The 26,246-nt window shown below is 43.0% G+C and overlaps 1 protein-coding gene across 14 annotated transcripts in view; it reads left to right on the top strand.

Moving 5' to 3' along the window:
• Positions 1–16,387: 16,387 nt before the first annotated feature.
• The window catches only part of LOC140728571 (receptor-type tyrosine-protein phosphatase mu-like), a 994,862-nt gene continuing 985,003 nt past the window's right edge, over positions 16,388–26,246 (top strand). For 12 of the 14 annotated variants that reach the window (XM_073047621.1, XM_073047608.1, XM_073047590.1 and 9 more), the window contains exon 1: positions 16,389–16,751. In XM_073047621.1, the coding sequence (XP_072903722.1) occupies positions 16,679–16,751 (73 nt within the window). In that variant the 5' untranslated portion in view covers positions 16,389–16,678. Of the gene's footprint in view, positions 16,752–19,137; positions 19,172–26,246 lie in introns of those variants that run through there. The other 2 variants (XM_073047511.1, XM_073047557.1) reach the window with 2 other exon arrangements.

Below are 26,246 nucleotides of genomic sequence, written 5' to 3'. Positions count from 1 at the left end.
GGTGGGGGAGGGGGGTAGTAGAAGCTGGTAGTTGAGGCCTGATGACAGGTGAAGGTGGGGGTGTGTGTGTGTGTGGGGGGGGGTGGTTAATGTGAGTAGCTTGGAGATAATAGATTAAAGAGGCAAAGGGATGGTGAACAAGGAACCTGAAAGAGAGGACAGTGGGCCATGGAAGAAAGTGAAGAAGCTGGGAAACCAGAGGGAGGGTGTGTTCAGGTTAAATGAAAGGTCTTGGTCTGAAATGTCGACTGTTCATTTAATTCAATAGACGCTGTCTGATCTGTTGAGTTCTTCCAGCATTTTGTGCATGTTGCTCAAGATTTTCAGCATCTGTAGAATCTCTTGCGTCTCTGCCACATGGACATCCTTCTTCTTAGACGGCCTCTTGGAACAAGGATGATTTGCTTCCCCTCTGTTTTAGTGGGCTATAAGGTGGCATTGATATGACCAATGTAGGAGCCACAGACCCTTCAATAGATCGGGAAGGAGGTGTGTGGGTGGTTTATGAAGTCTTCTCATTTCTACTTGGTCTTAATCCATGGCCCTGAAGTTCAATGCTCCTCAATGCTCCTTCCACACTTTAAATAGTCTTAGAGCAGAAATTCTCTGGAGTCAATTGGAATATTGCATTTTTTTCAGGGAGGTTTTGAGTACATTCTTTAAGCTTGCCCCTATCCACTTGGTAAACTTCCCAAAGCAATGCACAGAACGGAGTGTGTGTTTCAGGAGGTTGATGCGACTTACCCAAAGCAGCTGACTGAGGGTAACTAGGATCTCCATGCTGGGGACAATGGCAGAGTTATAGAGTTATACAGCATAGAATCTGGCCCTTCAGTCCATCCTCACCAAGATGCCCTTCCAAACTAGTCGTACTTGCCTGCATTCAGCCCATATCCCTCTAGGTTGTCCTTATCCATGTACCAATCCAGATGTCTTCCCATGTTGATTGTCAGTTCATGTATCCTTCTGGTGAATTTAGAGGGTTTTGCAGAGACAGTGCTGATGGTGTCTTTCAACTGCCTTGACACGCTTACCGCAGCTTTCCAAAGGATGGGGTGCGATCACTGTTGGCCAGCAGACTGCAAGTTTCATGCCAGGCCTAGGGTATTGATCATTTCCTCACTGAGGTTCAAAATTGTGCAGGTGCTTTGACAGTGGTGGTGAGTTTCTTTATCAATGTCTGCCTTCACCACGCGCTAGTACCTGAGATATGGAAATGTTACATTTGTGTTGCCCTGTTATTAACACACTTTATGTAGACATGCTCTAACAGTGAATGTCCAAAAGAAAAACAAGAGATACAGCACAAAAGGAGATGTTTCGGTCCATTAACTCTGTAGTAGCCCTATATAATGCACCGGATGCGGTGCAAAGCGGAGGGCGAACATAAGTGGAGATGTGGAGAAAGCGAACCAGCTGAACAACTTCTTCAACAGGTTCGACAGCTCAATCTCATCCTCACCGCAGAAATCCACACCAGGCTTACTTCCCTCACAGGAAAATAGCCAATCACAGGAGACCTTGCCCACGCCCAGGATTACGGCTGCACAGGTGGAAGGTCAACTGAGGAAGATCTGTACCAGCAAGGCGGCTGGACCGGATGGAGTTTCCCCACGATTACTGAGGGCCTGTGCTACTGAGCTGGGAGAACCACTACAGCGCATCTTCAACATGAGCCTGGAGCAGAGAAGAGTACCCAGACAGTGGAAGACATCCTGTATTGTCCCGGTACCGAAGAAACCACAACCAAAGGAGTTGAATGACTTCAGACCTGTTGCCTTGACGTCGCACGTGATGAAGACCATGGAGCGGCTGATAATACAGAATCTGAGGCCACAAACCAGGCACGCCCAGGATCCTCTTCAGTTTGCATATAAGGAGAAGGTGGGAGTGGAGGATGCTATCACGTATTTGCTGCACAAATCACTCTCTCACCTAGAGGGGGTCAGTTGTGCTGTGAGGATTACATTCCTTGACTTCTCTAGTGCCTTTAACACCATCCAGCCCAAGATCTTAAGGCACAAACTAACGGAGATGGGAGTAGACTCTCACATGGTGGATTGGATAGTGGACTACTTGACAGATAGACCTCAGTATGTGCGGTTGGGAGACTGTAAGTCTGACACGGTGGTCAGCAGCACAGGGGCGCCGCAGGGAACCGTACTCTCTCCGGTCCTGTTCACCCTGTACACATCAGACTTCCAATATAACTCAGAGTCCTGCCATGTGCAGAAGTTCGCTGATGACACGGCCATAGTGGGGTGTGTCAGGAATGGACAGGAGGAGGAGTATAGGAAACTGATACAGGACTTTGTGATATGGTGCAACTCAAACTACCTGCGTCTCAATATCACCAAGACCAAGGAGATGGTGGTGGACTTTAGGAGATCTAGGCCCCATATGGAGCCAGTGATCATTAATGGAGAACGTGTGGAGCAGGTTAAGACCTACAAGTATCTGGGAGTACAGTTAGACGAGAAGCTTGACTGGACTGCCAACACAGATGCCTTGTGCAGGAAGGCACAGAGTCGAATGTACTTCCTAAGAAGGTTGGCGTCATTCAATGTCTGTAGTGAGATGCTGAAGATGTTCTATAGGTCAGTTGTGGAGAGCGCCCTCTTCTTTGTGGTGGCGTGTTGGGGAGGAAGCATTAAGAAGAGGGATGCCTCACGTCTTAATAAGCTGGTAAGGAAGGCGGGCTCTGTCGTGGGCAAAGTACTGGAGAGTTTAACATCGGTAGCTGAGCGAAGGGCGCTGAGTAGGCTACGGTCAATTATGGATAACTCTGAACATCCTCTACATAGCACCATCCAGAGACAGAGAAGCAGTTTCAGTGGCAGGTTACTATCGATGCAATGCTCCTCAGACGGGATGAAGAGGTCAATACTCCCCAATGCCATTAGGCTTTACAATTCTACCGCCAGGACTTAAGAACTTTTTAAAAGCTATTAATGCTTTTTGAGACGGTGATTTAGATGCATATCATATTTTTTTACTGAGTTAAGTATTGTATGTAATTAGTTTTGCTACAACAAGTGTATGGGACATTGGAAAAAAAGTTGAATTTCCCCATGGGGATGAATAAAGTATCTATCTATCTATCTATCTATAAGAACAATCTATCTGATCCCATTTGCCTGCTCTCTCCCCAGAGTCTTGCAGATTATTTTCTCTCAGTACTTATTCAGTTTCCTTTGAATGCTACAATTAAATCTTCCTCCAGTACTACACCTCTATAGTTAAGATTGTGTGTTGGTGTTCATTAATCAGAGAATTGATTTCAAGAGCTGTGAGGTAATGTTGCAGCTTGATAAAACTCTGGTTAGATCACACTTGGAATATTGTATTCTGCTAAGGTTGCCTCATTAAAGGAAGGATGTGGAAGCTTTAGAGAGGATGCAGAGGAGATTTACCAGGATCCTGCCTGGATTAGAGAGCATGTCTTATGAGGAAAGGTTGAGCGAACTAGGGTGTTTCTCTTGGAGCAAAGGAGAATGAAAGGTGATTTGCTAGAGGTGTATAAGGTGATAAGAAGCATAGATAGAGTGGACAGCCAGCACCTGGGCATAATTTTACGGTGTTTGGGGGAAAGTATGTTTTTTACACACAGAGAGGTAATGTGCTGCTGGGTGGTCACAGAGGCAGTTACATTAGGGGCATTAAGGCGATTTTAGATAGGCACATAAATGAAAGAAAAGTGGAGGGTTATGTAGGAGTGAAGGTTTAGATTGGTCTTGGAGTTGGTTAAAAAATCACACAACATCATGGACTCAAGGGCTTGTATTGTGCTAAACTGTTCTATGTCTGATGTACACCAGAGTGATGCTCTGGAAATGCACCAACTGTGTATTTCCAGAGCATCACTGCTGAATGTGTAAGAATGTTTATAGAAACATAGAAAACCTACAGCACAATACAGGTTCTTCCACCCACAAAGTTGTGCCGAACATGTCCCTACCTTAGAAATGACTAGGCTTACCTATAGCCCTCTATTTTACTGAGCTGAATGTCCCTTAGAAGACCCTATCGTATCCGCCTCCACCACTGTCGCCGGCAGCCCATTCCATGCACTCACCACTCTCTGAGTAAAAAACTTAACCCTGACATGTCCTCTGTACCTACTCCCCAGCACCTTAAACCTGTGTTCTCTTGTGGCAACCATTTCAGCCCTGGGAAAAAGCCTCTGACTATCCACACGATCAATGCCTCTCATCATCTTGTACACCTCTATCAAGTCACTTCTCATCCTCCGTCGCTCCAAGGAGAAAAGGCCGAGTTCACTCAACCTATTCTCATAAGGCATGCTCCCCAATCCAGGTAACATCCTTGTAAATCTCTTCTGCACCCTTTCTATGGCTTCCACATCCCTCCTGTAGTGAGGCAACCAGAACTGAGCACAGTACTCCAAGTGGGGTCTGACCAGGGTCCTATATGTCCTTGAGTCTCTTTTGGTTCTTTTGCTTATTATTTTAATTCTCGCTTCCATAGTTCTTGATCTCTGCACCAGTGGGAACAGCTTCACCCCATGTGCTTTGATTATGCTCTTCCTGGTGATAAATACCTCTGTCAGATCCTCTCTTCAACTGCTCTGTTTCAGAGAGAACAGCTTCTTTAGTCTATCTACTTAACCAAAGTCCCACATCTCTCTGATCATTTTAATAAATCTGCACTTTCTCTAAATCTTTGACCACTTTGCTAAAGAGTAGTGTAGTGTCCACAACTGGACACAGCACTCCATTTGTAGCTGATTATATCATATCTTCATCATTCTTATGTGTTTTGCCATTATTTATAAAGCCTATCTTGTCCATATTAATGAGCTGTACCACTTAGATTTCCATGTTCCTCAACATTGATTACAAGCTTGTTAAGTAGGACCTATTAAATGGCTTTTTAGACGCAAATATAAATTACCTCACTATGTTTCCCTTATTGGCCACCTATGCCACTTCATCAAAAAAACTCCAAGTTACTCAAAAACACTTTATCTTTTGGAAGTCCAAATGCTTTTTTGTTAAAAAGTTCACATTTGTCCAAACAACTGTTAATTTTGTCCCTTCTGGAAGTTATTCCTCTATGAAGGTTAAATTGACTTATTTATAGTCACTGGTATATCTTCTTGTTTTGAATAACTGCTAAAACATTTTACAATTTTATGTTCCTTGGGAATCACTTCTGAATCTGCAGATGTTAGGTGATAATGAGAAGGGCCTCTGCAATTTGCTCCTTTATGGTCCTCAGTACCATTTGTCCATTATAAACACAGTAATTCCGGTTTATCAATGTTAATCCATTCTGATCATTGACCATATCTTCCTCATCAATAATCTAGCAGCATTTTCTTCCTTGGCATTGAGTGAAATAAAATTGAGGCCCTCCATTGGTCAGAGACCATGGATTTTGCATCCCAGTTGTCTACATGATACGCAAGTCAGGGCAGTATGATATGGAGAGCAAGCTGTTGCTCTCTCTCTCCATGCAGCTGATGAATCCAAAAGAATGGCAAAGACCTATACAGTTTGGCACCAGCAACATCACAGGAGTTGCCAGTCAGTGATGAATTCAATGTAGGGACTCCAGCACCAAATTTTTTCTCAGGATTTGCTCGTGAAGCCTTCCTCGTGAGTGAGTATAGCTGCAAAACAGTGGAGGTTTGAGATCAATGTTTTCCTTCTCCTAGATGAGCTGCCAACCATGGCTGACGACCCCATCTGCCCAAAGTGGTTGGTTTTAATGCAACAGTAAACTATCTTTTCCTTTTCTACTGTCAGTAAAAATGGTTCTGCCAGGCTTAGTAGCTAAGCCACACATGAAGGCCAGGGGCTGGACTTAGTTGTCAGAGGCTATTTGAGATGGACGCCATTGGGAGCATTTAATAGGTCGTGGGATCTTATCCCTGACCACCCCCAGCTTTTAACAACCTTAAGGAAGACGCCAAATTAAATGCTCTTTCATATTTCAGACATTCCCTTCACTTCCATGAATGGATTTCCACTGTAGCCCCTCTGCGCATGCTGCTGGTTATGTAAATGGTGCTGAGGTTGAGCAGATTAAAAGCCTCAGGTTCCTAGGAACAGATATCACCAGTAGCCTATTGTTATTGAACCACATAGATAACACAGCCAAGAAAGTCCTCTATTTCCTCAGGAGGATAAAGATATTTCATGTCCCTTTGACCCTCACAAATTTTTAGCTGTGCACCATAAAAAAGCATCCTATCTGGATGTATCATGCCCTAGTATGGCAACTGCTCTGCCCAAGATTGCAGAAACTACAGAGCTGTTCACGGAAACCAGCCTCCCCTCCATGGACTCTGCCTACTCTTTTCACTGGTCCTCCAAAGCAGCCAACATAATCAATGACTCTGCCCAACCCAGACATTCTGTTTCTCCTCCCTTCTGCTGGGCAGAAAATACAAAAGCCAGAAAACATGTACCATCAGGCTCAAGGACATCTTCTATCCTGCTGTTATAAGACTATTGAATGGGCCCTAGTACCATAAGATGAACTCTTACTTGTCATAGCCTTGAACCTTATTGACTACCTGCACTATACTTCCTCTGTAATTATAACACTTGATTCTGAATTCTGTTGTTGTTTTTTCTTGTACTACCTCATTGGCTGCTGTATTGAAATGATCTGGATGGTATGCAAAGCTTTCCACATGTGACAATAATAAACCGATTTTCCAGTTATTCAGTGTAATCTTTCCACTTGCAATTCTTTCCCGGTGCACATACCTACAGAATATTTCTGAAACCCATTCTGTTGATGCCATCAGACATTTCTCAACCTCTTTCAGTCTCTTTGATTTTCTCCTAACTTCCCATCACCATTGTTAACTGCTGTTGTGGGAACAAAGTCACTGAAGAAAATTACTGGTAGATGCAAAGCAGCTTCTTTATTTGACAAAACAAGGTACAGCAGGCATCACATGGAGACGCTTTTGGTGGAAAGGTCTGCTGGTCCAACGTGGGGCTCGATATTTTATGTGCCAAATATCAAAGGACAACTCCATATTTATAATGTATGGACAACACTTCCTTTGAATCTACATCCAACCTTCACACCTGATTCACATCCACACCACAGCCATACAAATGAATTTTAATCAGCATTGTCTGGACTGGGATTCACAGTTTTTAGGAACCCATTGTTCAGAGCTGCACTCCAAATTAAATGCACAATACATTTTCAGATGTGAAGACTGATAGCCGAAGTCAATTGCTAAAGGTATATGTCCTAAACCCAAAAGTCACTCTAACTTTCCAGCACCTTTCACATTCCCTTACTACCAATTAATGTATTTCTGAAGTCTTGTTGCTGCTGAAGTCTCATTGAAGTAAAAGAAACACTGGGACCCTCATTGTGTTTTGGGAGCTCCCACAAATATCAATGTTGAGTGAACTTGGCCTTTTCTCCTTGGAGCGACGGAGGATGAGAGGTGACCTGATAGAGATGTATAAGATAATGAGAGGCATCGATTGTGTGGATAGTCAGAGGCTTTTCACCAGGGTTGAAATGGTTGCCACAAGAGGACACAGTTTTAAGGTGCTGGGGAGTAGGTACAGAGGAGATGTCAGGAGTAAGTTTTTTACTCAGAGTGGTGAGTGCGTGGAATGGGCTGCCAGCGACAGTAGTGGAGGCGGATATGACAGGGTCTTTTAAGAGACTTTTGGATAGGTACATGTAACTTAGAAAAATAAAGGGCTATGGGTAGTAATTTCTAAGGAAGGGGCACGTTTGGCACAACTTTGTGGGCCGAAGGGCCTGTATTGTGCTGTAGGTTTTCTGTGTTTCTATGATGATGACTAGATGAATCTGCTCATAAGGGAAGCAAATGTTAGATGAGCCCAGCCAGCCAATCAGCATCTGTGGGAAGAGAAACCAGTTAATCTTTTACGTCAGGGACCCTTTTTCAGAGCTGGAGGGAGTAGTTTCCTCCTTCACCCTACAAAGCAGATTGAAAGGTTAAAATGAGCCAGTTCACTGGAGATAATTACACTGCTCTTCTTTGTAATAAATGAAACAGAGAGGGTCTTGGTTAGAGCCTCATATGTTAGAAACCATGTCTGATAGTGCAGCATGCTGTCAGCCTTAAACTGAAGTTTTGGCATGGGTTTTTCTGCTCAAGCCTCTGCAGAAAAGCAAGTGGGTGATGTTTGTACAGATTTTCACTTTTTTAAATCAACGTGCATGTAATTTGCAGCCTATTTGCTTCCAGCCAACGTTCTAAGTCACGGCCATCCATGGTGAGGACCGAGACCATCAGAAGCACTGAGGCATCAGTGACTGACTCATTGTGATTCATCTGGCTGTGCTGCTTGGCTTGAGTTGGATTTCATTCGCACCAAGACATCATTTGCTATGAAAAAGCCAGTCATTGTGGAGTATAAAATGTCACTTTCCAAGTTGGCCAAAGAAGGAAATTCGGCATAGCTTGGATCTGGGTTCCTGTCCAGCACAAAGACTTGATTTTTATATCAATTACACCCACAGAAACCCTCCCCCTTTTCACCTGCCACACCCCCACACTTCTGTTAATTTCGTCCCTGTTTATCATTTCTGGAACTTTCTCCACCATGATGATAAACTCAAAAAAGAAATAAAAATAACTATATGCAGGAAATTGGAACTGAAAACAGTAAGTGCTGGGAGCATCCAGCAGGCCAGGCAGCATCAATCAAAAGAGAAAAGGAGCCGGAATATGAAATCAATAGCTTGTTGTCCGAGGTTAAACTCAATGGTGTGTAGTTACTCTGTTGCACATCAAGTTTCGAATGAGAACTTAACTTTTGCAGCTTTTCACTCCATGGTGATGATGCCTAAATCTATCAATGACTTGAAAATAAGGGCAGGGTCTTTACAATTTCCTCTCATATGTACCTCATTAACTTAGGATGCATCCTATGTAGATCCAATCTTTAGAACAGAGTTTAGCAGGCACTTGACAGAACTATTGATTTCACTGTGCGATCTGCAGTGCAACAGATAGCTTGCTGGACTTCCACTGATATGTGACCATGTAGATCAAAATTAGTGGGTTTCAGTCCCACCAGAGCTGTTATATTGCAGGGCAGCACAGTACCAGAGGCATTAGCGCATCACTTTGCGGGACCAGTGATCACTGATCAGAGTTTAATTCCTGCTGCTGCCGGTAAGGAGTTTGTATGTTCTCCCTGTGACTGTAAGGGTTTTCTCTGGGCGCTCTGGTTTCCTGCCACATTCCAAAGATGAGTGCTTAGGATTAGTGAGTCGAGTGCACCAGAAACATGGCAACACGTGCCCAGTACAATTCTTCCTAATAGATACAAACTCTAATAGATTATTTCGGAAATGAAGCAAGACACAACTTAACAAATTCAACTTGTGATATGAGATGAGATTCTACAGGAGTTAGAAAAAAGACATTTTGGAAAAGAATCAGCATGAGGAAGGATCTATATTCCAAAGTAGGGTGAAACTCATTCTGTTCCAAGGTTCTTTTTCAGTAAAACAACATCAATCTCAATACGAATCTCTTGTCAGTTCTTTCCGAGAAAATGATCATGTTTGCCTGAAGATTTTTGAGGGGCAGCAGTAGTAGCAGTGAATAATTTCATTGGTGTTTTCACACTGAGCTTTAGCACACATGATTATACTGCTGGAATGGTACTGCTCTATTATCCACATTTTCAATTATGATCAGTACAGAGTAATCAGGAATACAAACCCAGTTGTACCTTTTTCAGAGCTAGTGAAAATGTGCGACAGCTTATTGGTAGTTCGAAAGCAAATAAATTTAATTAAAACCATTACTGATAACACTTCTTTTGAAAGTAAATTGTGGTAAACTATCACCACAAGCAATGAAGAAACAAGCAAAGGCAAAGCAAATTCATGGGATGTATCCTGCTGGTGCGCTGCAAAATCAACACACTTGGAATTGGAGTTGTCCTGGTTGGAGTGATCGATTCGGAGGGGAGACATCGGAGGGGAGACGACGGAGCAGAGGAGGTCTTTTGCCCATTTAGTTAATCTGGGTATGAGGCTGGATTGCTCTAAACGCCGAGCCAAATCGGAGAGGCCGAGAACGGCTTCTTTGGCAGCGAACTCCTGATCCAAAGCAAATTGCTGGGCAGCGTGTTCTCAACCCGGAACAATTTGCCATGGCGAGGCCTGGGTCCTAACACGAGGTACAATCTGCTATTTGGACAATCTAAATGCTGGCCCATATAGGCTGGAAAGGTGGGTCAGAGGAGGTTGGATCGTTCTGGGCGCCGAGCTGCTTTGGAGAGGTCTAGGGCTGAGCTGCTAGGGCCGGAACAATGCCCCAGTGGAGGGGCCAGGTGCTAGTGTGAGTTTTGGACAATTTAAATGCTGGCCCAGATAATGTGAGGGCTTCTCTCTCCACAGTACTGAGGCTGTTTGCAGCGATTTGCCCTGATAATATGATGAATGGAACACCAAGGCTTTGGGCTTACTCCGGGCTGCTCCTGGGCTTTGGATCTATGGACTCAATTTGGTTTGGAAAGCTGTTGTTGTTGCTTGCGTCTGCTGGGCATCGGGGGGGGGGGGGGGGGCGTTGGTCTTATTTTTTTGATTGGGTTCTTTCAGGATTCTTGCTTTGCAACTGCCCATAAGCAAACATATCTCAAGATGTATAATTTATTCATTCTTTGATAATAAATGCACTTTGAAACTTTGAGCCCAATTGTAGAGTCCCAGCTGTGCTTCCATTCAGGTTAGGTGTGTTGCCTCTTCTGACAGTCCCCTCTCTCATAATGTTTCACGTAACTTGAAAGGGCATAAAATTACACTTGTCCAAGTTGACAACGAAACTCTGCACATGCACTCCTTTACCCTTGGTGGTAGGGTTTTAAGCTAAATTTAATAGAGGCCCGTCAGCCTGTGAAATAAAAGGCTGCCAAAGAACCTAAGGAGAAATGGGAAAATTTGATTTAAGTTATAACAACGTGAAACACATCATCTGTAACAAACAATCTCAACAGGACAGAAGGAGATACTTACTTGAAAATGAAAGAAATCAAGTTTATATGAATGGTCCCAAGCTGGAGACCAATTGGATAATTCCTTTCAAGGGCTGGAATTGGGCAGGTGACCAAATGTCTTCCTTTAAGTTTCCATGTACAGTACAATACCAATTTAGAATGAAGCTTTTATGACAGCATTAACAACTACATGCAGGAGATTGGTGTGGCTAGTTCAAATTCCTCCTGATCTGATTGCACATTCTCCTTGCACTGTCCCTTCCCTAGGTGAAGCAGATTTGCTTTGTGGGGTGGAATCTGAGTAAGCAGTTTGAATGTATGTTCTTGCTTCCTGTGTATAAACTAATGTATTAACTTTAGCAACAATTTACAGAAAAACTACATCCCATTTTAAGTCAAACACGAGGAAATCTACAGATGCTGGAAATTCAAGCAATGCACACAAAATGCTGGTGTAACGCAGCAGGCCAGGCAGCATCTATAGGGAGAAGCGCTGTCGACGTTTCGGGCCGAGACCCTTCGTCAGGACTAACTGAAAGGAAAGATAGTAAGAGATTTGAAAGTAGGAGGGGGAGGGGAAATTGCGAAATGATAGGAGAAGACCGGAGGGGGTGGGATGAAGCTGAGAGCCAGACAGGTGATTGGCAAAAGGGATACAGAGCTAAAGAAGGGAAAGGATCATGGGATGGGAAGCCTACGGAGAAAGAAAGGGGGAGGGGAGCACCAGAGGGAGATGGAGAACAGGCAGAATGATGGGCAGAGAGAGAAAAAAAACTAAATATATCAGGGATGGGGTAAGAAGGGGAGGGGCATTAACGGAAGTTAGAGAAATCAATGTTCATCCCATTTTAAGTTCTACCTCTATACACAGTTTGCAAGATAAGCTTTCCTCTATATTTTAGTTCATGTGACGATAATAAACTAATACCAAAACTAATATAAATACCAAATTATACATTACTTTTGTGAGGTTTGGGTAGCTATTAACAGATACAGCATGGAAACAGGCCTTTGGGCCTATGTCAACCATCAATCATTCATTTAATGTCATCACATTTTATGCTCCCCACATTCATGTCTCTAGCTTCTATAACTCACCTACACAATAGGGGCAACGTACCGTGGCCAATTAAGCATCAACCAGTCTACTTTGGGATAGTGATAGAAACTGAAGGAAACTCACACAGTCAAATGACAAACCTGAGATGGGAGGTTGGAGCTCTTCTAGCTGACCCATTGTGCTACTGAGATTAAATTATTTTTTTATCCTAGTAGCACTCACATCTACAGTGATGAAATGCTTTGAGAGGTCATGACTAGTCTGAAATCCTGCCTCAGCAAGGACCTGGACCCATTGCAATCTCCCTATCGCCACAGCAGGTCAACTACTACTTCTATTACTACTACTACGTTGACTCAGGCCTAGGGGGCTGACGTCGGGCATGATGACGGACTCTCCACTCCTCCCTCTCCCTCATCAGTGTGTTCAGTTCATCCACATTAGCCGTGCTGCTATCTTCTAGGAGCGTGTTGACCATAGTCTTGGGAGGGTGCCCAGGGTTCATCTCCCATGCTTGGGCTCCCATGTGATGACTAGGCTGGCAGGTAGCTCAGGATGGTGTAGACAGTGCCCCGCTAGTTGCAGTTATTCTCGCCTTGATTTTAGTAGTGAGCATTGTCATAGAGCTCGACGTTTGTCATGTGCTGTTGCCAACTCACATGCAATCTCAATGGCTCTTCACACAGCTCCTCAACTTCCTAACCAGAAGACCACAATCTATGCGGATTGATGATAATATCTCCTCACTGATGATCAAAACTGGTGTACCTCGGGGGGGGGGGGTGCTTAGCCCACTGCTCTACTTTTTTCTCCCCATGACTGTGTGGCTAGGCATAGCTCAAATACCATCTATAAATTTGCTGATGATACAACCATTGTTGGTAGAATCTCAGGTGGTGACGAGAGGGTGTACAGGAGTGAGATATGCCAACTAGTGGAGTGGCGTCACAGCAACAACCTTGCACTCAACTTTGCCAGTAAAATGAAAGAGCTGATTGTGGGCTTCAGGAAGGGTAAGATGAAGGAGCACACACCAATCCTCATAGAGGGATCAGAAGTGGAGAGAGTGAGCAGCTTCAAGTTCCTGGGTGTCAAGACCTCTAAGGACCTAACCTGGTCCCAACATATTGATGCAGTTATAAAGAAGGCAAGACTGCGACTATACTTCATACTGTGGAGAGCATTCTGACAGGCTGCATCACTGTCTGGTATGGGCAGGGGAGGGGCCTACTGCTCAGGACTAAAAGAAGCTGCAGAGGGTTGTAAATTTAGTCGGCTCCATCTTGAGTACTATTCCACAAAGTACCCAGGACATCTTCAAGGAGCGATGTCTCAGAAAGGCAGTCTCCATCATTAATGACCTCCAGCACCCAGGGCATGCCCTTTTCTCACTGTTACCATCAGGTAGGAGGTTCAGAAGCCTGAAGGCACACACTCAGCAATTCAGGAACAGCTTCTTCCCCTTTGCCATCCGATTCCTAAACGGACATTGAACCTGTGAACACTGCCTCACTTTTGTAATATACATTATTTATATTTTTGCATGATTTTAATCTATTCAATATATGTACAGTATAATGTAAATTGATTTATTTATTTTTATTATTTTTTTCTTCTTCTATATTATGTATTGCATTGAACTGCTGCTGCTGAGTTGACAAATTTCACGACACATGCCAGTGATAATAAACCTGATTCTGACTCTCAGTGGTAGTTGGCAATGTTTTAAGGATTGTTTCAAGGGAGACATTTACTGTTCAGGTTGGTTTGAAAACTACAGTGCTTTGTGTTTCTAAATCCATCCATAAATTTGATCCAACTTTATTTCCCAATATTAAAACACAATTCAAAAGCTACCTCTCAAACAAGGTTTCAGTTCTTTAACCACTCCCTTCCTTGTTCTTTCTTCTAGATTTGTAATGTGTGCCTGGCTTTTTTAAAATTTAAATTTGATCTATAAATGTGGTTGTATTGTCAGTACTCATAGGAATAAAGGCACAATTAAATAGCTTATGATTGATATTTCCCAAAGTTATTACAAGTAAATTAAATTAAACTAAACTTTACCCACATACCTGCCTTTACTTTGGTGAGAAGATGAGAATCAGTGTTACCTTTTAGTGGATGGCTGGACTGCCAACAATTGCTGGATATAAGTCTACATGTTCAGCTACCCTGTCCCCATGTTCCAATGACTCGTTACCCTGCTCACACATATTCTCATTATCTTTCCACACCAACTGGAAAAGTGAACAGATTCTTCATTACAAGGCTGGATGATTCCTTTCCATCAAGAAACCTCCCTCCCATCATCTCCTGTTTTTCTTATAATTAATACCCAACTATCTTGCTCCAAGAACAAAGTATTTTGATTAATCCTTGGAGTCTCCAACTCAAAGCCGGAATATTGTCATTCCCGATCAGGGGAGTGATTGTATCTTTTTCAGTCAAAAAGGAAAATATTCTAATTTCTATTGACCCAAATCTTAATTAAAAAAACTATGCTGTCTTGCATCAAGCAACCATCCTAATGATCAGATTACATCTTATCAAGTCACATTAAGTCAAGTTTTTGTCATTTAACTATATACACATATACCATCAATTGAGACAATGTTTCTCCGGATCAGGGTGTAAAGCACAGTAGTATACAAAACACAATAACCTAGGAAAGTAAGAATTAAATCTACAAATGAACTATACATAGATGAACAAAGTAAAGTGCATAAACATAGATAGAACATAGAACAGTAAAGCACAGGAAAAGGACCTTCAGCCCTCAATGATGTGGCAAGCTAATTAAGGTATTGATAACTAATTAAATTAATCCTTTCTGTCTGCACATGGTCCAGTACTACCACCACTCCTACCCCTTTCTGCACCTCTATCAACATCTCGGACAGCATAGTCCAGGCACCCACCACTTTTTTTGTGTAAAAATACTCACCCTGCATATCTCCATTTATTAGTTTTAATAATGATAATTTTGGATGCAATTCTATTTATGGTGCTGGCAGCCAACATTGATCAGGGTAAGTTGAAAATAAAAAGCCCTTGATGGTTGCTGAGACTCCCAGCCAAACACTGAGCCAAGTAAAAGGTGAAGAAACATATTCTCAAAACAGACTTTACTCAGAAAACCTGCCAGAACAGTCATGTCCTCGTTTCTTCTCCTCTGTGGGCAGCGATTGATGCATCTCCTGGCCTGAGTCTAACTGAAGCAGGTTTATTCACCTCCCAGCCAAACTGTGCTAGATACAAGACTGATAGTTGCCAGTGGTGATGAAATTTAAAGTCAAACAAAAAGTGAAAATCACCTGAATTTTTAAACAGTTAAGCAGTCTCTAAGATTCAGTGCTTTTAGTGAGTCAGATCTGCTTCCCAAGCTTGGTTTAAAATACTGCTAATCATCACCAAAGACACACAAATAGCTGTGTAATTAACCAAACAGACATCTGTTGCTTGAAAGAGTGTATTATACTATGAGAGTGAGTGCATTACTGTAGCCCAGTGCTGGCAAATAAGCCTTCAGCCTCACCAGTACAGTAGTCAGTGGAGATAATGCTGGGTTGGGGAGTGGCTGTCTTGAAAGGACAATAACAGAATGATTCCCCATATTTGAATCTGCCTTTTGCTTCTGCTTTTCTGTTGGAGTGGCCCCAACATCATCACAAGTGGAGATTTAAAGACCCCTGTTACAGAGGACTCAACATACTTTGTTAAAAGGAAGAGAAACACCAAGCATGGTAGATAAATTGGAATGTAACTATTTCCAGCAGGTACTTGGTTCCCTGTGGAACTCAACAAGCTTACCTTGGGATGAAAATACTAACTGCTCTAAGCTGAATCAGGCTGCTTCAGCAAGTTCTGTTCCTGCTCCTTTCCACGGGCTAATCTTCTAACTCTCTCTTCTTTCTTACCCATCTTCCCTCCATTTTTACTGTCCACTTATCTCTTTTCCTTCTCACTCCCTTTTGCCTCACTCCTCTATCAAAACCTCTTCCCCATCTCTACCTCCGTCCCCCACCCAACCCTCCATCTTACTACCTATCCCCTCTCACTCTCTGTACCCCACCTTTCCTTCTCCTTCCACATTTCACAACCCCTCCCTCTTCTTCCGCTGCACATACACACTCTCTCTCTCTAGCATTTTCTCTTATCCTACTTGTCTCGGTCGGTTTATTAGGGGAGGTATGTGAGTGAGAGAGAGAGAGATGCGGGGACGAGCGCCGCCTGTCATACAGAGTCGCGCCCGCAGCCAGCCACGACAGTGCGCGCTCGCAGCCTCGGGAGCCCAGAGCAGCCCGCGCGCTCCACTGGAAGCGGGCGGGCGCGCGCGTCTCCCCCCGACGTCAGCGCTTTCCTGGCCAGTCTTGTCAGAGCCAAGTAACCCGAAGTAGTGGAAAAAAGCTCAACACGAGAGGAATTTAACTTGGAAAAGAACGGCGAAGGGAAGGAAACCACCGGGTCCAAATCTGGGAGCTCGGCTTTGTATCTGGGACCCCTGCAGGGTGTCGGCGAACCCCAGTTCAGTTTCTGGGACCCCCGCCTCTCTTCCTGAGTTGTCTGGGACCCCTCGACTGTGCGGGTTCCGCTCTTTTTTTCTGGAGGAGTTGCGCTGGGAAGGATGGAGCGGTTTCTAAGTTACCTTCTGGTTGGATTGAATCTTTTGCAAAGAGTTGGAGGGCAGACGATTGCAGGTAAGCGGGGCACCCAGAATGTGCCCAGTGAGTTCATCCGGCGGCTCAGCTTGGCTTGCTCACGTTCTGAAGGCGCTCGTACCCCAAACCTACCCTTCTTGCCCATATCTGGGACTCCGTCCAGGGACTTCCCCAGCCCCCTATTTCCGGGACCCTGTCCGGGCACTTCCTCTTCCATTGCTGGGACCCCGTTTTTTCCCCTTGTCTCGAGACTTGCCATCTTCAGTTCTGGACACTCCCTTGCTTCCTACCGTCATAACCTTAAAGCCTCGGGTTTGTCCGACCTACCCCAACTCTCTGAACTCCAAACACCCCTTCCCTACCCATAAGGAAACTTAATCCGGCCACCGAAGCCCCGACATTCTCCTGTATCGTTCTCCGAGTCGTGACACTCCTAACTCTGGCTCGCCACCTTATTATGATTTGTGTTTCATCAAGACGTCAGTTATGTTTATAGCTGGCGAAGATTTTTTCTAGTTGTGTATTGAGACGTTTTATTTGATCCCTTTGCTTGCGCGGGAGTGTCGGTCGGTCTTGTTTACACTTATTCCTGCTGCCCTCGGCTCAGGCGCAGCCCCGCGTTCACCAACCGGCTGTCGCCTCGCACTCTGAGCAGCGGCAAAGTTTCAGTCCTGGCCGGCTTTGCTCCACAAAAGTTGTTATTTACAGTCCGCTGAGGCGTTGTTTAAGCGTGGTGCTAAATTATGGCACTGGATGCTTCCGAAGGTCCGTGGACCAGGGTCTCTCCAGCTAATCACGGCTCTCCCCCATGGGATCGGCACAGAGGCGTCACGAGGGTTGGAGCTTTGTAGAAAATAACAGTGAACTTTTTCACAGCTCGATCCCACACTCAGTGCAGCGCTGGAAGGAATTGTAAACGGAAGTACTTTCAGAATCCGAGATAACGTTAGACACGAGGGGAGAATGGTTTACATAAAGACATTTAGGATCCGGGGTGACACGGGTATGGGTAGAGTATGTTGGTGGAGTCGGTTGTCTGCACCTTACTGGCGAAAAATAACTGAAGCGTGGTGTCCCTCACACTCATTTAACAACAAAAAATTTATACCGTTCTATATAACTGTACCCGGCTGCTGAAGCAGTCAGGACAACTGAAAGTTGACGGCCTGAGCGGGAGTACTGTATATGGTTCTTGGGGCTTTCAGTCGACGTGACTGAGGTGCAAAGAGCAGAAGAAATGAACCACAATGGCAGGACAGGGGGCACAGGACCCAGAATGTGGAATCATTTCGCAGAGGCTCCGGGATCGGACCGACCAGCCCTTCGGCTTATTTTATTGTCTCAAATAAGGATTGGGGATTCCCCCAAATATGACACCCTCTCAGGGTAGCGTGAAAGGCTGAGATCTGAAACCTGGCGTTTGAGATTCCAGTCAAAGCCTAATCCGAAGCTAAAACTTCAAGGCAGAAGTGACGAATAAAAACAGCGTGCAGCAAACGGAGAATAGAACTTGGCATGATACAGTGTGTGTGTGTGTGACTGGTCCGAAGCTTTCCCGAGCGCTTGCCATGGAGTGGAGGGGGAAATGAGGATTGCTGGTCTAAGCTGCTAGGGTCCAAACCATCTCCCATTTGATTAGAGCGAGGCCGAAGCAGTCCTTAAATGTGGAAACGTGGAGGGAGTTTGTTGCTGCTCATTGAGAGAGTGGATCGGGCGCTATCCTGCCGCTGTACGCAGGGAGTCCCTAACGCACCACATAAAAGGATGCAGAGCAGTGGGGACAGTCTCCTTGCTTCCCGTTTTCCTTCACCGCGCAATACAGGTGCAACCGGTGACCGCGCCAAACACAGAACAAAAAGAGGACCTTGCTTTATTGTCAAGCCCCGAATAATAAATCTGTAAAGCGGCGGCGTCAAGTCCAGCAGCTTATCATTGAGGAGCAAACTGGAGACATTTGACACGCACGTAGATTTCAAACATTGTGCTGGGTTGTTTATTTGTAGAAATAGGAAGAAGACCTCTCAATTCCCTGTTAGACGGGATGTCATTGCTGTATGAAAAAAAAATCTAATCACACTGGTTACACGGAGAACTCAGAGGCGCAAGAAATATAGGTGGCTTCAAAAAGAGAAATCGGTTACCTCGTTCCATTCTAGTCCGAGAAAGAGTGTCAAATGTTCTCTAACTTGACTCGGAAATCTGCCGGTCTCATTGTGTGTTAACCATTAATATGTAGACAACTTCATGTAGTTTGCTTGACCGGTGTCTGCCGCTGGACCAGCTCGTATGATCAATCGCTTCGATGTATATACGGTGCACCCTTCTGACTCTTTCTTCTGCTGGCATCCACCGAGCGTGAAGTGAGAACTAACACCCACATTTTAGTGCTAGGAATTAGTTCTGATCTGAAGCCCCGCACCAGATAAGACGAGAGGGAGAGAGCATGAAGGGGATACACGGTGAGTGGGGTAGGATTGTAGAGGAGGAGGATTGAATGGGGGGGGGGGGTGCGTGAGCTGCTAGTGGTGAATAAAGGGGAAAGGAGTTCAGATGAAAGGCTGAATGAAGAGGGAGAGCGTTAATAGGGAGTGGGATGTAACAGGAGAGGTAAGGAAGGAGGGACGGAATGATAAAGAGAAAAACAAAAGGAGGGAGGTAGACCAAGAAAGAGAGGGTGCACAAAAACTTATATTTGTGTGTGTGTGCGCGCGCGCTCCTCGACATTAGACCAAGACCCCTCTGTGTGGAGCCCCTCGGCAACCCCATGTTAATAGAATTCACACACAGACATTTTCCCTCTTCAAAACTGGAGTGGAAATAAAGTCATCCTCAAGCACGGGGGGGCATCCTGAGAAAGAAGAGGGAGCTGGCCACTGCAGGCTGAATAGCACTTCTTATTAACCACCCCTTCCTGTAACAGCACTAAGTGACTTGTTCTTTCCCCCAGATGTGTCCCAGTTGCTGAGATGACAAGAGTGAGCTTGTTCCCTGAGCTGTATATGACACCTTGAGCCTTTTTTTTTTAGCACTTTGTGATGGTACTGTATTATTCAGAATGTATTATTCTGGACAATTTTCCTTCAACCCACAGAAATTCTGTGAGATGAGCATGCAGCTGAATGGTTTAGATGAGATTGTAGGCGGTTGGCTTTGAGGTGGGGGAGTGGTGCTGAGAGCATTGGTAATTGTAATTATAATTGATTGGAACCTCCAATCTGTTCGACTTGCACCTGTTATAGAGTGTACATATCCCTAATGGAGAAGGAAAGGAACTAAACAAAAAGCTGGGAGACACACTGACATTTATTGTATTTCCAAATTGCCATAATTTTATTCAACTGATATAACTAATGAAGACCTTCAGACATTAAAGTGTTTTAACCTTTAAAGCAAAGTTTCCACATGGGGCAGATTTAGAAGTAAAGTTACTCATGTTGTAGATATTCTAATAGCAGCAGAAAACTAATTGATAGGTTGACTCTAGCCTGCTGAAATATAGAATTGTGCTCACATTTTCATGACATGTATTCTCAAATTAACTGCTGGATGTCATATATTAATCATGATATATGATTTACTAAATATATAAATATTTTTAATCTGATAAATATTTTGAATGTGTAGTAATGAGAGCATATACAAAGTATTACATAATATTACAAAGTATCTGTACTGTTACTTTTTGTTAGTGTATGCATTTTAGCATTAAGGTTTTGCCAAATATAGCAGAAGTGAATTGTTGCATTGATACATGTAACACAGTGGGTGTCTTGACAATCACAGAGCATTTCAGATGCAATGGCTGGCGCTCTGGAATGCATGGCTGTCAGAATGTTCAATATCCACCTGTATCTTCCGTTTCACGCTCACTGAAGGAAAATTGCTCATTAGATCTGAAAGGCTTTTATACTGTCTTGTACCTTTAACTTTCAGGCTAGGATTGGATTCCAATGACCATTTGTTCTCTTTGACCATGTATTTAATACTGACTTAAAAGCAAGCGTCCATTTGAAAGCAAGAGCAAAATAACGCTGATACTAGGTACCTGAAATTAAAAAAACAGGAAATGCTGAGAATAATCATCAGGTAGCATCTAGGGAATAGAGTGTAGAACGTTTTTGCACTGTTACCATCAGGTAGGAGGTACAGAAGCCTGAAGGCACACTCAGTGATTCAGGAACAGCTTCTTCCCCTCTGCCATCCGATTCCTAAATGGACATCGAACCCTTGGACACCACCTCATTTAAAAAATATGTATTATTTCTGTTTTTTGCATAATTTTTAATCTATTCAATATATGAATATATTATTTTATTTTGTTTTTTTATTATTATGTATTGCATTGAACTGCTGCTGCTAAGTTAACAAATTTCACGTCACATGCCGGTGGTAATAAACCTGATTCTGAAAGGTATAGCACAGGAACAGGTCATGCACCCCATGATGTTTGTGCAAGACACAATACCAAATATCAAACAGATTTTTTCTGTGCCTGCACATGATCCATATCTCTTCTTTCCTTGTTATTCATGTGTTTATCTAAAAGCCCATTGAATGCCTCTATTGTATCTGCTTCCACCACCACCCCGGCAGCCCGCCCCATGCACCTACCATCACTGTTCCCTTCAAGCTGCACGGGTGCATGGCCACACAGTATCTGAAATGCTCAGGCACACATAGCCTTTGTTGCCGCGCAGATAGAATTTTCTTTTATATAATGTCTTATTAAAGTGTTGCGCAATTTTGTCTTTATAAAAATTTCCTGCTCAGTGCAATAGTTGGTCCTTGCCTCTATAAAAATAAAAGGAGCACTTTTTAAAAAACCTGCCCCACACATCATCTTTAAACTTTTCCTCTCTGACCTTTGCCTATTTGACTTTTCGACCCTGGGAAAAAGTTTCTGACTATCTACCTTACCTCTGCCCCTCTTAATGTTATAAACCTTTATCAAGTATCTCCTCATCCTCTGATGCTACAGAGAAAGTTTGCCCAACTTTTCATTATAGTCACACCCTCTAATCCAGGGAGCATCCTGGTAAACCTCTTTTGTACTCTTTCCAAAGCCCTATATATCCTTTTTGTAATGGGGTGACCAGTATTGCACACAATACTCCCAAGTGGAGTCTAACCAAGTTTTTTACCATTGCAATATGATTTCCTTACTCTTGTACTCAATGCTCCAACCAGTGATGCCAGGCTTTCCATTTGCCTTCTTTACCACCTTATCCACTTGCCTGGCCATTTTTAGGGCACTCTGAAGGCAGACCCCAAGATCACTCTGTACTATTGTTAAGCTGTTTAGGTGCCTGCCACTTTCCTCATATGTCTTCCCAAGTACAACATCTCACAGTTGACTGAATTAAATTCTATCTACCATTTCACTGTGCATTTGATCGATATTCTGCTTTATCCTGTAACAAACATCTACACTCTACTACTCCACTAATCTTTGTGTCTTCTGCAAACTTACTGACCCACTCATCTACATAATCATTTTCATCCAAATTATTTATATATAGCAACAGTAGACTAGAGTAAACTTTTCTGATTGATGACCTTTTGTTATAAAGGCACGGACCTGAAAGAATTAGTCTATTTTCCACTTGACAGACAGTGTCTGATTTGCTGAGTATTTCCAGCATTGCCAGTTTTTATTTCAGACACTCATACGAGACAGCAGATGTAATTTAAAAGTCAGGGTCTTATTGCAAAGAAACAATTTATTGTTTTGGTTCAAGGACTCTAGGCCCAGCCACTCCACCCTGCACTTCCTCTAGAATAAACCCTGTCAGATATAGTAACTTAAAATACATCACTGCTGTTCCTTGCTTTGTATTTTCATTATGTCCCTAGTTTGACTTCCTTTCACATTACAATGTCAATATGTGTCGGTCAGGGCCTTGCATTGTTTTACAGGGCACAATATTTGAGTCAGCGCTTAGTGCTTTCCTGTTTTTTGGCACTGTACTATGTGTTTCGATTCCCTTGACAGTTCAAACCCTTTGAATACCAAAAAAAACCTCTTCCAGTCTTTGAGAACACCTGCAACCCTACAAGCTTTCAAATGATATCATCATAGAATGATTGTAGTGTAGAGGTCATCTGGCCCCTCATATTTGTGCTGGCTCTTTGTAGAGCAATCCCAGACTTATTTAGCTTAATCTGCTCCCTGCTTCTGTATTCTACACACAGTTCCAGCAACAGCTGCACTAGAAGAAAGTTTTTACTTTATTTGTTTCAGAAATGTTGATGGAAGTAACACTGCTGCTCTTAGATTTACAGGCAATATGGTATCTGCCAGAATCTCTCTACAAGCTTTTTTACCAGTATTGTAAGCGATAATATGTAGCCACTGAAACTGTGTCTGTGAACTGCTAGTAATTAGTCCTTTTAAAATAGATCATACCAAGTTTGGTTGGATATTAGAATGGAAATAGTTTTCTCTGGCTCAACTGGAAGGCATACTGTCCATTGAGGACCCGACCAGAGACACTGTTAACTATGAGTATATGTGGCTGAGTTGCTGGTTTGTATTGAGCCAAGTGGGGTACTACAGTAGAGTCCAAATTTCCAGGGAAATGACAAACCCAAAGGTCGTTCCTTGATTCGTATTCAGTAATTAATGCCAGAAAGTGCTCAACTATTGGCACTCAGGCTGGGATCTAGGTCAAAGGAGTGCTGTAAATTTCCACTGGGAAGAATACATTGGATCGTAGGAGAAATGGGCATTCCTTTAAGCTGAGATGAAGAGGATTTTTTTTCAGCCCAAGAGGGTGGTGGACCTGTGGAATTTGTTGCCACAGAGGGCTTTGGAGGCCAAGTCATTAAGGTGTATTAAGTCAGAGGTTTTTAAAAATATATTTTAGAGATGTACAGTAGTGCAATAACAGGCCCTTCCAGCCTTTCTCACCAGTCAATTAGACCCAAGTGACCAATTAACCTGCTAATCTGTAACTTCTCCTCCCTGCTAAATTTAAGAGGCATTTATACACATAGGCAGGCAGGGACCTGAGGGATATAGACCAGGTGTAGGTAGATACGTAGTTTAACTTGACGTTATAGTCGGCACAGACAATGTGGCCAAAGGATCTTTTCCTATGCTGTAATTTTCCTAATTTCAAAATCATAGTTCTCAATGGAGAAAATGTGATAATCTCAATTCTGGCAATTCTTAATTTAAACTTTGTTCACCAATGGTTGACTAGAAGACCCCAGATATCATACAATAATCTCTTCCATCCACCTTCACAGCTTTTTCTGCATAGATCAGAATGCTTAGTCCAATCCTGAAGTGCTTTGCTCAGATTATTTTCAGTGGTCTGTTGTTTTTCCTGATGTATGTTGTGAGAACATAAAATTTCAAGTCACAGAGTACTACAGCACAGGAACTGGGCCAAAGGTTTCTTTGGAATTATCTAGGCAGGAATCTTCTGCCTACTGTTACTCACCTGCACCCTGGACCATATCCCTCCAAACCCCTCTCATCCATTTGCCTATCTGTACTGTTCTCTCTTCTGTGACACCCAAACTCTATCAACCTTAAACTTAGACATACTAAGTTACTGGCAGCCCATGAATAAGTTAAGAATAAAAAAAAAGTCAGTAGGATTATATCCCTCCTCCACTGATTACGACATTTGGAAAAAGCAAATGCTATGAATGTTCTGAGTTTGAAATCCAAAGGGAAGAAGGGAGGGAGAAAATAACTAATTTGATGTGAAGATATCCTGCCTGAATGTTGAGCTGTAGTCTTGCCTTTGTCCTGAAAAGCAATCTCACGGGAGCCGTGAATAATTGCAGGATGAGCTCCTCAGGCATCATTTTTTAGTGAAATTACCAATGCCTGTGTTTGGAGATATTTGGAATTTCGATAGAACTGACGACAAAAGAAAGTATTCTTTTACCTGTTGGCAGTATTGGTCTTCCAGCCTTAAAATTGTTTTGTTTTTGACTGTACAAATGATTCTGAGATTTTTTTTACCTGATTGTGGCTGACAAGGGCACACGTGGAGGAGAATGAACCATTACAGTTTGTTGCCCACTCTTAGTTGATGAACTTACATTTCCTTATAAGTTGATTAGACAGAGGTGAGAAGAGGATGAACATATCTGATCGCTGTGGAGATGCACACAGCTACTTCCCCTTTCTATGAATTGAAATCACATGCCATTGAGTTGCTCAGAAATGTGATTGTTGGTCTGAAGCTGTGTAATAAGTAGCTAATTAGTCTGCATCCAATGTTCATTGTGCAGTCTATCTCCAGCAGTCAGTGCACCACCACTGATCTTCTTAAACACAGATATTCATGTTGCTCATAGGTCAAGTATGAGGGCTCATTCCAAAGGCAATGTCAGACCCTCCACCTGATTCTGTACTTTGTCCCACGCTGGCTCTGAATTTAGAGTGAGAGAGCTTTTTGAAGCCCTAGACTTTGAGCTTTGAATTTAATTTCTTCTCTCACCAGAGGATATATTTAAACATTTCATGATAAAAAAAATAGGTAGCAAGGGAACGAATATAAGGGCATAATCTAATTTGTTTCAGCCAATGTGATTAAATGTGAACTAGGGCATAGCATATGTGATCTGCAAATATCATCTAAATATCAAAACTGAAATTCAATCTTGTATATAATCTGTATAAATTTTAACATTTACTTGTCTTTTGACCACCTTTAGAGTGATTGAGTTGTATGGTAAAGAAGCATGTCCTTTGGCCCTCCTCGCTTATGCTAACCTTTTTGCTCATTGACACTAATCCCAATTGTCTGTGATAGGACCATATCTTTCTTAGCCTTGCCTAAATGAGTACCTGTCGATATACCTCTAAAATGTAAGAATTATATGTGATCCCACCTCCTCTGACAGCACATTCCAGATAACAACCACACTCTATGTAAAAAGAGTTAACCCATGAGATCCTCTTTGTATCTCCCACCCTTCACATCAAAATTCTGTCCTCCTGTTTCTGATGACCCTAGCATAAGAAAATATTTTAACTATCTATCTTATCTATACCTCTCATAATCTTATAGACTTTGGCTAATAATGTTGGTTAACTCTGACAGAATGGTGTATGGGATTGTGAGTTTTATTCATTATTGAGGAATTTGGCTTGTGGGATAAATGTAGAATATAAGTATTAGTCTACAGCTGTTTGGCAGCTGTGTGGTCAATGGCTTGTAGACCAGAAAGCATACGTTTATAGCCTAAGTGTGCCTAATAATATGAGCAGAAGATCTTCCTGTATTTAAAACATATAAGCAATGTGTTCAGTCAGACCTTAATAAAACTGTGGGTTTAAGGATTATATGTGATTTTATTACTAATATTTGCATTACTGTTTAAATAGTGTGAACGTACAGGGAAAACAGTAGAATACAGGGAGAGCTAAGGACTGAAGGTGCGAGTAAAGTAAATAGAATGTTTTACAGTAAAATATTGTACACTATATATCAGGACATTAAGCAACTGAGCAATAACAAATGTATGTAAAGCAACGCCATGGTAAACGGAACAGTGTTCAGCCTTGGG

Source organism: Hemitrygon akajei, chromosome 1 (assembly GCF_048418815.1).
Source record: "Hemitrygon akajei chromosome 1, sHemAka1.3, whole genome shotgun sequence".
Lineage (NCBI taxonomy): Eukaryota > Metazoa > Chordata > Chondrichthyes > Myliobatiformes > Dasyatidae > Hemitrygon > Hemitrygon akajei.
The sequence above is the reverse complement of the archived record's forward strand: the minus strand, read 5'-3'. Positions and strand labels throughout refer to the sequence as shown.